The 14,103-nt window shown below is 42.8% G+C and overlaps 1 protein-coding gene across 6 annotated transcripts in view; it reads right to left on the bottom strand.

Moving 5' to 3' along the window:
• Nucleotides 1-14,103, bottom strand: part of NAV2 (neuron navigator 2) — a 380,173-nt gene that overhangs the window by 43,699 nt on the left and 322,371 nt on the right. For all 6 annotated transcript variants that reach the window (XM_009098722.4, XM_050974858.1, XM_050974860.1 and 3 more), the window contains exons 12-14: nt 9,795-9,933; nt 4,427-4,718; nt 2,802-3,504 (exon numbers count right to left, since the gene is read on the bottom strand). In XM_009098722.4, the coding sequence (XP_009096970.2) occupies nt 2,802-3,504; nt 4,427-4,718; nt 9,795-9,933 (1,134 nt within the window). The remainder of the gene's footprint in view (nt 1-2,801; nt 3,505-4,426; nt 4,719-9,794; nt 9,934-14,103) is intronic.

Below are 14,103 nucleotides of genomic sequence, written 5' to 3'. Positions count from 1 at the left end.
CCTCTTGGCTCCTGTAACTACCCTTGGAACCTTAGCTTTCCTCACACATACCTGTAGGGATTTGGCTTTTTTATCCTTCACTGTGGAGTACTATGGGTGAAACCTTTCAGAACAGAGGGCTACAGCACTTTACACACAAGTGTTCCTGAAGACTTAGGGGTGGGGATGTGTCACCAACATGTTCTATGAAAAATCCTTTCCTTAGGATTTTTCCCTCTGAGAAGCTGAGAGGCCTCAGGAACAAACTGCAAACAATTCTTATCTGCTGCTGTAGAATGCAACAGGTGGATCTGGGATTGGTCTCATCTGGTTGTTTCTAATTAACGTCCAATCACAGTGTCCAGACTGTCTTGGTCAGAGACAAGCCTTTGTTATTCATTCCTTTTCTATTCTTAGCCAGCCTTCTGATGAAATCCTTTCTTCTATTATTTTAGTATAGTTTTAATATAGAATATATCATAAAATAATAAACCAAGCCTTCTAAACATGGAGTCAACTTTCTCATCTCTTCCCTCATCCTGGGATCCCTGTGAACAATGCATCAGGCATGCACCAGGCAGAACTTTTCTCTGCTTTGGAGCATGCCCAGGTTGTTGGACACATGGACACAAAGTCACTTTGTCCATCACTTCCCAGAAACACAGGCTGTGCTAGAGCAGGGCACCTGCTGCATCTGCAGCCAGCCCAGTGCTGCCCAGCAGCAGCGGCCAGGCTGCACAGGTGCTTCCTGCAGCTCCAGTGCATGAAACACACCTGAGCCAGGCAGCTGCTGCTACATGCTTGACACATGGCACCTGGACAACACTTCCAACTGAGAGGGCAGGTTTAGATCAGACTAAGGAAGAAATTCTTCCCTGTGAGGGTGCTGAGGTCCTGGCACACACTGCCCAGGGAAGCTGCGGCTGCCCCGTCCCTGGAATGTCCAAGGCCAGGCTGGGTGGGGCTTTGAAGGAGCTGGGATAGTGGAAGGTCTCTCTGCCCATGGCAGTGGGAATCAGAATAAAACCATTTTCAGGGTCCCTTCTGAGCCAAACCAGCCCATGATTCCATGGCGCTCGGCAGCTATACCAGCTTAGTGCATTCCCCAAGGTATTCCTGTGCCAGGGCATACAACCTCTCCAGCTGCACTGGGGAAACCACTCTTAAAGAAGCATCCCAGAACTTAAAAAACCCCAAACACCCACACAATAGTTTTATAAGCTGTTTTTAAGCTACCCCCTGTTTATGACAACACAGAGGTTACATATATTACACTTACAGGTAAGTCTGTACCATTACAAAGGTATGGATTCTAATTTGCTGGGTCACACCAAAAAACCCTACAGGGCCAAAAGGAAATATGCAAAAAACAATGTCTGCAACTCAACTACAAAAATTAAGCTCAAAATCTTCTTTACTGTCATCCTAGAAATCAGTAATAAGGAGATGAGGCTCAGTTAAACTCTGATGCATTTCAACACATGACAACTTTGACAAGCTAGTGAAAATTCAAGTGTGAAATTGTAAATCAAATGAGGGAACAGTTAAATTGAGCCTCAGTGTCTGCTCTTTGAAGTTTCGTGTATTTCTAATGTAGCATTTCAACTAGGCAGCCAGCAATGCAGCTTTTTGGTAATAAAAAAATCCCAATCACATTTCTACCAGTGTGCCTCAGGTGAAATCACTGAAAATCTGCATTTCTCATTGTGTATCCTATAGAAGTGAAAGGCCTACTGGAGTTTTCAAGTAGCCATTGATGAAAATTACGTGTTCCAAAGTACATGGCTTATCTATTGTTAAACAGGTACAAAATAAAGCATCTTCAATTATCCTCACACAGACTCTTCAAACAAAACCACCCATCTAAAAACAGTTTACAGCATCAGCCTAAGCTGCCACCACAGCCATTATGCTTGCACTGGTGCTTCAGATGGAATGTGGCTTTCTCACATCACTGGAAGCAGGATGATGGAGCATAACTGTATGGGTATTATGGGCGTCACGACAAAATGAAATGCAAAACACTGCAACTTGAAACACACAAGCTACTCAAATTCAGTTGAAAAATAAGATTAACCAAACTTTTCACCAATATCAAGGCTTTGATATACACTGCATCAACAAATTAGCTCCTCACCGACTGTTTGGTAATGTTAGTATGTGGGGTACTCTTGGAGAAACAGAAGACAGATAGGGTTTTTGTCCAAAAAATAGTATTAAATAAGAAAATTTACCCAGCTTAGATGGTAATTTTATTTGGGGTTCTTCTTCACAGGCTAAAATGTTGAGTCTTGCAACATGCTGGGCTAACCCACACAAGTTATAATACTTTGCTTTGGGTGAATCTAAGCCTGGCAGGTCAATGCCACTGTCATCATGAAAATCTGAGATAACCCTCCAGTTGTTGGATTATTTGATCAATGACTGGAATATTTCCAGGGTTGTTACATACACATCTGTGCAAGAACTCTTCAGTAACCTCCAAGTAAGAAAATTCTTACATCTGTGATATCTGCACAGATGAAAGCCTCCAGGTATGATTTCTGCAACAAGGTGACTCAAATTGTAATTGCCAAAGCTTCTGCCAGACAGGTTTTGGTTTTTTTTCCTGAATGTTAGACTTCTGCTGCTGTCGCTTGACGTCCTAAGTATCCACAACACTGGCCAAGCTGTTTATGTGAAATTAAACGTAAATACCAAGACCTTGAAGCAGGACACTAAATAGAAAGTGCTGCACCAAAGCCAGCCAGGCCTGGCTGGCAGAGTCCTGCTCATTCAGCTCCCACTAACACCACTGCAGAACCGAGGAATTTGTTGCCTACCTGCGCAGAGTGGGAGAGGCCACATCGGGGTACTTGACTCCTTGCTGGTGGGTACTCTGAGCTCCGCTAGCAGCAGGCTGTGATGCAGGGTTCACTTTAACAGAATTACATGAAGCCACGCTTTCGTTGTCAGACGAAATCCCTTTCTCTTTATCAGTCTGATTGACTAATCCTGGCAGAGAGCTTCCAAGGATTACCTTGGCAGGCTCTCTGATTTTAGGGACAGGCAACCCAGCTGACTTGCTGCTTATGTTGGAGTCTATGCTACTCGTGCTAGATCTATTCCCAGCTCCACTTCTGCTACTGGATTTACTGGGTCGGGGTAAGCTACGGTACTGAAGATTAGTTCGTGCACTAAGGGCTAAGTAGCCATCATCCTGGTTCTGGGAGCCATCAACACTAGTCTTCCGACCAGTGGTCCTACCCATGAGTCCAGATGACTTGGGGATCTTTCCCAAGGTAGCCGATCTACTGGTGAGAGTTGCCCCACTGGCAGTGATTATGGTCATGCCTACGGCTGACCCGCTCTGTTTCTTAAATCCAAATGTATTAGCATTAGCAGCAGCTGTCCTAGAGTTACTTGTGGGAAGCTTTTTGGATTCATCACCACTGCTGCGTCCTGCATCTGATGGGGAACGTTTAACATGTCCAGCTTTAGGAGATAGTCTACCCTTTTCTGATACCTTGGCGTCATCAGTTTTCCCTACAAAGATAGAAAAAGAATTCTAATATTTAATGACTTGAAAACATCAAGCAAATGATGAAACTCAAAGCAGCATGAAAAGCAAAAGCGCGTTAGCCACTGGGGTGCGGTTCAGAGTTATGATCTAGCCCGCACTGAACTTACATGCCACTCTAGTGAGTTACACATGCAGACTTGCCAAAGGAAGTATGTGGTGCCTTTGCCTTTGAGAATGTGAAAAGCAGAACAGCCTCACATAAGAGTGACAGATAAGCAAAAAAAGTTCCCCTCTGTAGCTACCACAGGTCAATCATTTCTATCGTTAGGCACTAGTCGTGTTAGGCTGATAGTATAATTTCCCTGAAGGGCATTGTTAAAGCATTTGTATTGTTCAAAACAGTATTTAACTAACTTTTTCATATACAATTGTGTACAAGACCTAATAAAAAGAGAGGTATTAAATTATATTGCTTGATAATGCAAATTCAATCAATTTTCATTCACACATTTGCAAGTGCTAAAATCATTAATACACTTAGAAGAAAAGCCAGAAATCATGTTTAGTATAAACAAACATGCTTGTTTAGTAAGGTGGAAAAAGAAAATCTCCTCAACCATATATATTGTATGCTCTTGGTTAACAGTGATTTCAAAAACTAAAATTATATTATTTATTCTTCACGCAGCAATACTGTGCCAAATAAATAGTTTGGCTTAAGACCAGAGTTTTTCATGAAAACAACTGGCAGGGTGTACTAATTCAAAATACACATTTTTAGACAGGGATAGAAATGTGGACATACAAGATGCTGCTTAGGTTAAAGCAATGCCTAAAAATACAGGCAGGATTACCTGAAGTTCAGGTTCTGCCTTTGCAGAGCATTTAACCTGTTTTCACACCGAACACATTTTTGGCTTGTTTACATCTTACGCCTTCTCTCACCTGTTCCAGGTGTCTTTAACGTGCCTGAGGTGGTTGAAGGTTTAGGCCTTGGTGTGGTAATGCCAACCTGAGCTGACATGCCCCGTCTCCAGGAGCCCGTCTGGGCAATAACAGTGTTCTTCCTACCAGAAGTGCTTTTATCAGACTCATCCGACACATCAGAGGGGTTCCGCCTCCATTTGGATCCCGGCTCCATTTTTATGCCGCTATCAGATCCCCCGTCGGATTTTTTGACTTCATCACCGGACCACAAGGAATTCCGCTCCACCTGGGAATGCTTCTCTGCGTCGGTCTAGGACAGATAAGGAATTGCAAGACAACTTTCAGAGCAAGTCTTTCTTTCAAGAAGCTTTGTAAGTAGGAACCATCACCCTGGTTAATCAGCTCGGCAGTAATCTCTGAGTACCACCAAACACAACGTGCCTTTGATGAAGAAATGTCACAGCAAGAAATTAACCCCAGCAATGACACATTATTTTAAGATGCTTTATAAGAAAAATACAAAAAAACACAACAGCCATGCTCCTTGGAATAAATGAAGGGGGAAAACCCCCTACTTCATGTATAAAGGACATATTCAGCTCCGTGACACTCATAATCCTCCATCTCAAATTTCTGACAAACCCTTTTACTGCAATGCCAAAAAAGCATTTCAAACCTGTGCAGCCAGCCTTCCTTTGTTCCTACTGCTTTCTTATCTCTTGCCTGGCAATCTGATCTCCAGAGCATGAGCAGGCAGTTTTTGGAACAGATTCGAATACGTGGAATGCTCTTAATTCTAACCTAACATGGTAGAAAGAACCCAAGGACTGAAGAAAAACTTTCTAACAATATTTGATACTGACTTCAATACATAAATTACTTTAGTTTCTCTTGCGGACTGTTTTTTCCCCTACTCTCTGCACAGATTGATTGTGTTACCAGTGTCTTATGGACTCTGTTGTAACACAATCAATTTTGCTAAGCTCAATATTAAATAGAAAAATTTCTCATCAGCAAACCTTTGCCAAAATCTCAGAAATGCTTACATTAAATATATTACCCTATATATATATGTGTATACTTTATACATTCCCCATGCATTAATATATCCCACTGCTAATGATTACTCTTCCAGAATTCTACTCCTGTCAAATGCTGCTGATTAAATTTTGTGAATGTAGTGACACCACAACCAACCATTTTGTGATCAGCCACAAATGACAAATATCCACACATTTGACTCTGATCAGGATAAAAAAATTCATAGCTGAAGTGTTCTCCAACCATGAAAGAGACTGACAATTCAGCACCTGACTGCAGTTCCCAAGTACAGGCTGATGGGTTTTGGTGAGGTTTGATGCCACCTTTCTGCCCTGCAGCCTCAGCAGAAGGTGAATGTGCTCAGAACTCTGCGGTAGGCAAAAGGAATAATTTATTTAAAAGGAAATTATTTGAAATATCCCAAAGCATTATAAAGCTCAAGGTCTTTATTCCTTTTGGAAAATCAGAAATACACAGCACGGGAGAAGCTGTTAGATTATTTACAACACTTTTCAGCTTTTAAGTTCCTAAAGAATGTTTTAAGTTTATGACTTTTCTTTACCTACCAGATCACACCATTAATATTAGAGAGTTCAGGGGAACTGTGGTTGAATTTCCTCTGCTTTTTACTGTAACTACTTTTTTTTTAAAGCCTGAAAAACTAGTTAAGCGACCAGTGCGTGAAAGCTGACACCACATATCTCAATGGTCTTTCTTCAGTCAGGAAACAGGGCTTGGGTTATTTATCTACATATTGAGTCATGAGACTAACATGCATTTTGAATTATGGATTTAGGTAATATCATATTCTTGTACTTTCCTTGTGCTTGTTTCCCTACCTCTCCATTCAAAGAGAGCAACCCAGTGTAGGCTTGAATGAATCTCTGCTTTCTAACTCCCTTCTCTTCCTGTGCCTGCCAGGTTTGGGGCAGCTGGGACACCTTTCTATTCCTGACCACCAGTAGGTGTGTAAGAAATTCACAGTGTGACTGTTCCTATGTCCTCTGCCTCTCCAAAATCACTATTTCATGCAAACAGCTCCTACATTCACAAATCCTGGAAGAGAGCACAGGCAAAAAGTACCAAATAATCAGCCAACAAAGCCACCTCAAAGACACCATTCCTCACGTGGTCACTTCAGCATCTTGTTCCAAGCTCCTTGTCTGGAATTGTGTGGATGCACTGTTAGTGTTCAAGAACAAGAAATACACCTACCTGCCAGCAAAGGCCTTATTCTAGTTTGGGTTGACTAGGAAATATTCCTCTACCTTTTATTTCCCCTCCCCTAATCTGTAAGGTTAGTACAGTCAGTCTGCACAGAGAAAACAGCACTCAAGAAGGCCCCTACCTTTGCTCTGCTGCCTTTTATTCTACTGCTACACCCAAGGCCAAAGCTTTCCTGCAGCCTTTGAAATAAATGCTGCACCTCCACCATTGAAACCCTCTGGCCAGAGATGTTTCTGTTTAATGGTAAACACTGAGAACAGCACAGAAACATGACTAAGGAATCAAAACCAAAACACAGTGAAACCTGGCTTGGGGATTGCAGCTGAAACTCCACCCACCCAGAAGGGTGAAAGTGGAAATACTCTTGGCTGGAGGTCATGGCAAGACACAGCGAGCACAAGCTGAGAGCAAAGCCACCAGGATTTCTCAACTCACTCATAAAGTTTTGTAAATCTGAAGCTGTGAACAGATCAAACCCATCTTTCCTGAGAAGATGTCTTATCCAACTGCTTAGGGATGCTGCACTTTTCTATTTAAAGGAACCTTTCTTCCAATCTTTTTACCATCACATGATTGAATTTGTTACTCGGTCTCTTTCTCCCATCTTATTTCAGTTAAATAAGTTATTTTCAAATGCCCACCAGGTCTTAATTTCTCTTATTATGTGACTTTAAAGGCACACTATATGTAGTACTGTGATAAAGGTAATTTATCTAATTCTGTGCAATAAAAAAGAAAAATACTAGGGTGCCAAAACTCCTGGGACTACATTAAGTGGTTTGGTACTTGGCATAATCACAGCAGGACATGGGAATGTGGCAAGGCAAATTCTGGTTCCCATCACTAGCTTGTTCAGAAACAACTTGCAAACATCTTCACTGCATTGCTATAAAAAGAGGATACAGCTATGAATGTCTCTGAAGATGGGAGTTAATATCATATTTAAGTCCTGTTTCTCAAAGACAGGGAAACAGCAGTTTCTGGAGTATGGGGTACTCATCAGCCCTGAAAAGCAGAGAGAAATCTCAACAGAGATTTTTTTCTACTGCAACTCTGCCTTTCTTTGCAGAGATGATTCTGCCTGAGTTACTGATTTTATCAGCAGACACTGACATGTTCAGACTCTCTCCCTTTGATGTTGCTGCATTATTTGCTTGGACTCCCAGCTGCACATGTATTAGCTTCAAGCTCCCTCCTTAATTATCTGAAATCCAACTTCTGTACCCTCTGAAAGAGACGTGACAGAATCACAGCAGCTCAAAAGCACCGACAGTTTAGGGGAAACAAAGCCAGGGACACCCTCAGGAGAAAAGCCCACATCCCTCTGCAAATGTGTGCTTGTCCTTTGTGACTCACCACCCTGGGGAAGGCAAACCTGGGCACTGGCCATCACAGCAAAGACAGAAAAGGAGTCTCTGCAGCATTCACTGCATCATGAGCTCTGAGGTCTACAACTGGCAGCAAAAAATAAACCCTGCAAGCCATGCATTTCAGCACTCCAAGCTCTTTTCATTCCCTTGGCTGACAAGATTCAGAGAGTTTGTTCCACTGAAAATCAACTACTTTATGGGCAATAATTTGCAGACAACAGAATGCCTGGAAATAAGGATTGTCATTCATGAAAACTGAGGAGAGAAGCAGGTCAGAGACACACATCACACCAAAAAACTGCAAACACCCCTTGTACATTCTTGGCTCCCAGCTTCCTCTGCCAGTAACTGTGCTCTGCTGCCTGAACAAGCTCCAGGTGCTTTTCTTCTGGTGTCTGTCTGCACCCTCTTGGATACTGTAATAGTTGTGGAGGAGGAAGAGGAGTTTGTCAACATAGATTTTGATCTCTCAGAGGTGTTTCCAAGAATCTGATCCATCAGAAGATAGAAGTCACATGAGCTTCTTTTTTTTTTTTCCTCAGGTTAATGTTTAAGACACATCTCCCTAAGTCTTCCTTTTTTACTCCCCAGCAGAATTGCAACGTTGAGACAGTAACAATTGTCAAAAAATACTTCTAGCTGCCCATCTTACTCTCTGTCAGGTACTGAAAAACATGCCTGATAGATCTTAACTCCTCCCAGCTTGTATGGGACTTGTATTAGCAGTTCCAAGTGCCTGTGCAGTCGCTGATGGGCAGAGGCTACCTGGAAACCCTTTGTGTAGGCTCAAATATGCACTGCATGGCAAGGGAACAAAGACTGCTCTGTGCTTGCACCACAGCTCTGGAGACACAGCAACACTTCACAGCAACCACAGGCCTCCATCAAAACTGATGGCAAAAACAGATTTAGGACCCACTGATGAAAAGGACTGGAGAAGATTAAAAGGGGGAAGAAACAGAGGAGCAGGTCACACTGACATCCCTCTCCTCTACCTGTGGCACTGCCAGGTCACCACATCCCAGTGGCTGCAGCACACAGCACCTGAGTCCCTCGAGCAGGACCAGAACAAAGCTGGACTTTTCAGTCCTCCACTTTCCCAAACAAAAAAAAAATCTATGGAATTGGTTAAAAAAATGCAGTTTGTATTAGTGCAAATCTCTGTGCTACACAATTTGTTTGATCAATGAAAAATTGTTAGATGCCTTCACTTGTTCCACCCCCTATGGATGTGTGGTGTCTGTGAGTGTACCTGTATCCTGCTGATGGAGGCAAAGTTTATCCTCCTACGAAATGCTGGCAAACACAGAAAGCCTTCAATAACACACAGCTCTGGAAATTTAATAAAATCAATTTCATTTGTATAACAGGCTTACATTTCTGAGGAAAGCGTAAAAAACCTTTGAACTTTGATGTTTACTTTAGTGTATTCTGTTATTTAAAAGAAAACCATAATACCATTTCAGACCTAAAAAAAAACTATATAAAATCCCATTTACATTTGTTTTCAGTGCCTCTAGGAAGACAAGACCCAATTGTTGTGACATCACCATGGCAGAGATGCCTTGGGTTCCACCCACAGAGGAAATATTTGCAAATGCCACGGATGACAAGGTGGTTATTCTTGATACTGTCTATACTGAAGGCTGGCTGTGTGTTCAAGTTCAGCAACCTAAAACAAAGCCACCTCCTGCACAGAGAAAATAACAAATATCAAAGTTAGCTGAGTAAAGCAAAGCTCTTCTTACCTGTGCATCTAAGTTCTTGCGGGAGGAGGCAGGTGTGTTGGCATAGGAGCTGATGGAGGAGCTGGTGTTAATGTCATCAGTACTGAGATTGTCTATGGTGTCACTGATCCCACTGCTGACAGAGCTGCTGTCATCCCAGCTGGAGAAAAAGCACAACAGAGGGAGGAAACAAGGGTCAAAAGGCAAGCCATGATTCCAAAGGAAGATGGTATTATTTCTACAGCCCTCAGCCCACTGGTGGCTGCCAGAAAGGCCACACCAAGCCAAGGCACCAGTGACACAGCTCTTCCTGACTCAGCTGAAATGTGTGCCTGCAGCCCCAGAGCTGGGGAAAGCAGTGGCATGAAGGGATGTTAGTAGAGATTTTTTTCCTGGGGGTGGTGAAGCCCTGGCACAGAGAAGCTGTGGCTGCCCCATCCCTGGGAAGGGTCCAAGGCCAGGCTGGATGGGGCTCTGAGGGACCTGGGATAGTGGAAGGTGTCCCTGCCCATGGCAGGGGGATGGAACAGGATCATCTTTAGGGTCTGTTCCACACCAAATCATTCTATGATTGCGTGCACAGCACTGACTTGCTAAGCTGTACCACAGGGGTGGAACTGAAATGCAAGGGAAAAAAATTCACCCTGAAGCAACCTTTTGTACCTGGGTGTTCCACAGACCTGGGCAACAGCCTGGATCTACCACCAACAGTATCACCAGCCTCAAAGAAGTTAAGCAACTAAAAGTTCAGTCCTTCAGATGGCAAATAACCCTCCTGAGCTGCACCACCCTTTTCAAGAAGGCCAACTACTCAGGACTAACTTCTTCCAGCATGTGATAGCTTCAACATTCTCCAGTAAGTGAGAAATGGGTCGTTGGAACTTTAGGACAAACAAAACACCAACAAAACAAAACCAAAACTAACAAACAAAAAAAAGACCTTGCCTGAATCACTGATTGTTAGAACAGAAAGAATCAAAATGATCTAAAAATGGAGCCAGATGCTCCAACTTGTAAAATGCCTGTAAAAGTAAGCTGCTCAAGGAAGAGATTTATATACTGGCTTACAAGTGCTCCATCTCCAAGAACAATGAAGCTGGGACTGAAATATTATCCTGGAAGGAAGGAGCTCTGTGAAGACATTTCAGTCCACTGGATAACTATTGCTGGAAATCTGGAATTGTAAATATATATTTATATCTCATAGGTCATTTGCAAAAGGTTAAGAGCTCATCACCTGGCAGCTCTCTAGCTATTTATAACTTCAGCTTCAGATTTTGGGATCTCCAGACTCTCCTCCCTGTTGCATTCCTGTTTGTTCTACAGACTTGTAACAGAGATTGCACAGAGGTTTCTGGCTGGGCAGTGTGAGCTATATTCACAAATCAATATACTGAGCAGTTAACATTTGCTTTTAAACCTGAACTGCCTTAATCTGTGCTAAGAGAACTGTGTAAAGAAAGGCAAACTACCTCTGTCTGCTTGAACTTTATTCATAGCTTCACACTGATTTACTGTAGCCTTTCTACATAAACTTTGTCAGCTTTGAAATGGAAAGCATTTCATTTTTCCCCACTTAGCACTACAAAACACCTTCCTGCATGACTTTTAATGTTGCTTTAATAGTTTTAATTGCTTTTTCTTACTTGGGAGTGCTGTGTTCACCCACACCTATACAAGGCCTTTTAGGGAGCTGAGCACAGCTTGAAGAGCAGCACAATTTGCTGAACCACAAATGAGTGTGGCCACGGGGACATCCTCCTCTGCATGCCACAGGAAGGGTTCCAGCTGGCAGTGCTCCTTGCTGACTGCTCTGTTCCCAGGCAAGGTCCTCATCCATGGGTCAGCACAGCCAGTTGTGCCCCTTCTCCCACATCCCTGTGGAGGAGCCAGCTGGGAGGCTCAGATCAACAGCTCCAGCAAGCCAGGAAAGGAAATTTGGGGTGCTCAGGCACACTGCTCTGCTGGAACAGGGATGGGGAGGGACAGGGACACACCACAACACACTGCTGGCCCCTGCCACAGGCCCTTTTGATGGAGCCTTGGGGTCTCACCTTCATCCCCCTTCACATCCTATCTTTTCTGCAGCTCATGAGAATTCACTGCAGCCAGCCCTGACTGATCTCAGGACTGTCCCAGTCACAGGATTTCCAAGATTTTCCAAAGGCTATTTGATAAACCTGCAGACACTCCAGCTCTTGTGATTGGAAAGGAATGCTGCAGTCTACAGTCTTGGTGATGCTACAACTCAAAGGAAAGAGAGAATTTTTTTCCAGATTGGCCTTCACCAGGATAAAAGGTGCAATACAAAATAGAAATCCATGTTAAAATAAAATTAACAACGTTGAGACCTCCTGAATCAGAGAAAGCCAGGCAGGCAAATTTGACACACCAGTTTTATTTGCTGTTTTGAAAAATCTTTTCCAGCATAACTGAATGAAAGATGTGCTGCCCATGCCAAGAAATGTTAGGGGGGGAATTGAAAATCTGGAGAAGGACTGAAAGACTTCTTTGAAGCACCTTCTTATTTAGAGAAGGCAATTAAATATCACAAGGCAAAATATTGAAAGCCATATTACTTCTAAATTTCAGTTCTGAAAACAGGTCCTATGACTGATATTTATTTCTCTTTCCAAATCTACCACATAAAACATTTACAATTCCTAGGTAAGTCTACAAATAAGGTACTAAAATAGCTAATAAAATCACTGAATAAAAAAAGATGCTTCTTGTTTTCCAAAGTTTTGTGTAGCAACAAACTCATTTTCTATTTCTGAACCTATAAAAAATAACAATCATAACAGTAATAATATCATCAATGCCAATGCCTTCTGTGTTTGATGGTTTCATTTCCTTCTCATGGAGATGTGGCAGTGGACAGGAAAAAAAAATTAAATACAATATTTGTTCTCTGTGTGACTCCTAGTCCCACCTTCAATGTATAGGAACTGAAACATTTCATTTTGAGCACTCACAATTCTCAAACTACCCCAGTTAATCAGCACCTAAAGAATGTGTTTAATGTTAACCATAAGCAGTTTTTCTGCCATCAGCCAGTCCTGTTGGCTTCAGCTGGGCAATGTAAGGCATTCTGAAAATATCTGAGTGCCCTTCTGAACTGGGACACGTGCCTGAGGACAAAGGTAGGAACATGCACCTGAATACATTGATGGTTGTGGTTTCCCCTCCTGTGTACCCTGGGCTTTAGGTCCTTTATGTCCTGGTGGAAACCATCAACTATTCCAACTCTGTATTTTCAAGCTCAGTAATGTGTTACTAAATTAAAAAAAGATTAGCTGTTCTGAGGCCTGAAGATAGATGTCTGGATAGATTCTGGGTGCCACAAGCCAAGCAGCACAGCTCTCATGGGCACTGGTGTTCAGCTGTTCTGACAAGGCAGGATGTGTAAACACACAGACCTGTCTAAACCCAGCGAGCTTTAGTTAATAAACATCACTTCAGCTAGAAAAAACAACAGCATGTAAGAAAACATGAAAACACCTTAAGAAACTGAAAATAATTCTGTAAACCTACATGAACAATTGCTGATGCTGCCCTTTGAAACAGCTCTAGAGAGGGCTGGTGGAATCCACTGAACTCTCTGAACTAAATGCCAATGGAAGGCACTTTATGAGCACCCAACAGCCCTAAAGTCATGCAATGAACCCACACATTCTGGTCAAGGCTGTGGCTCCTCCAGGGGACAGGACCAGTCACAAACTGAGCCATTTGTTCCAGCTGCTCTTGAAACCACCCCAAGCCCTCCTCCACCTAAATTAGTTCATTTTTACCTGGATCCAGCGCCTTGATGGTTAAAGTCAAAAGTGAGGAGGCAGAATGGGGCATCTAACAGCTCTAATTATGGTGTTCTTGGCTCCCAGAGCCCAGATAGCATCTTTGTAATTTAGCTGGTGCAATTAAAAACTTCTGATGTCAGCAGAAGTCTACTCAACCATAACCTGAACTTGAAATGTTTGGGTTTTCCTTTCTTTATTTGATCAATCACCTGAAACGTTACTTTGATTACTGAAATTTGCAAATTAAAAAAAAAAAAAAAAAAAAAAGAAAATTATACAACCACCCACCTGAAACCCACCCCTGCCACCCCTTATAAAATGCCATGGTGCTGCCTCCTGCTCTCCATGAAAGCAAGCAGCCCAAGGAGCTTCCTGTGCCTCCCCACCTCACTCTGCTCACCCCAACACAGCCCTGCTGCTACACATCACCCACGTGCAGCCCCAGATCCACTGCTCCAAGCTGCTTTTTCAAACAGCTCTGCAAAGCTGTTAGGCTCAGACTTGTATTTTTCCACAGTCTATCAGCACTTTTC

The sequence above is a fragment of the Serinus canaria genome, chromosome 5 (assembly GCF_022539315.1).
Source record: "Serinus canaria isolate serCan28SL12 chromosome 5, serCan2020, whole genome shotgun sequence".
NCBI classification, from domain to species: Eukaryota; Metazoa; Chordata; class Aves; order Passeriformes; family Fringillidae; genus Serinus; species Serinus canaria.
Note: the sequence above shows the minus strand (reverse complement) of the source record. Positions and strands in the feature narration are given on the sequence as shown.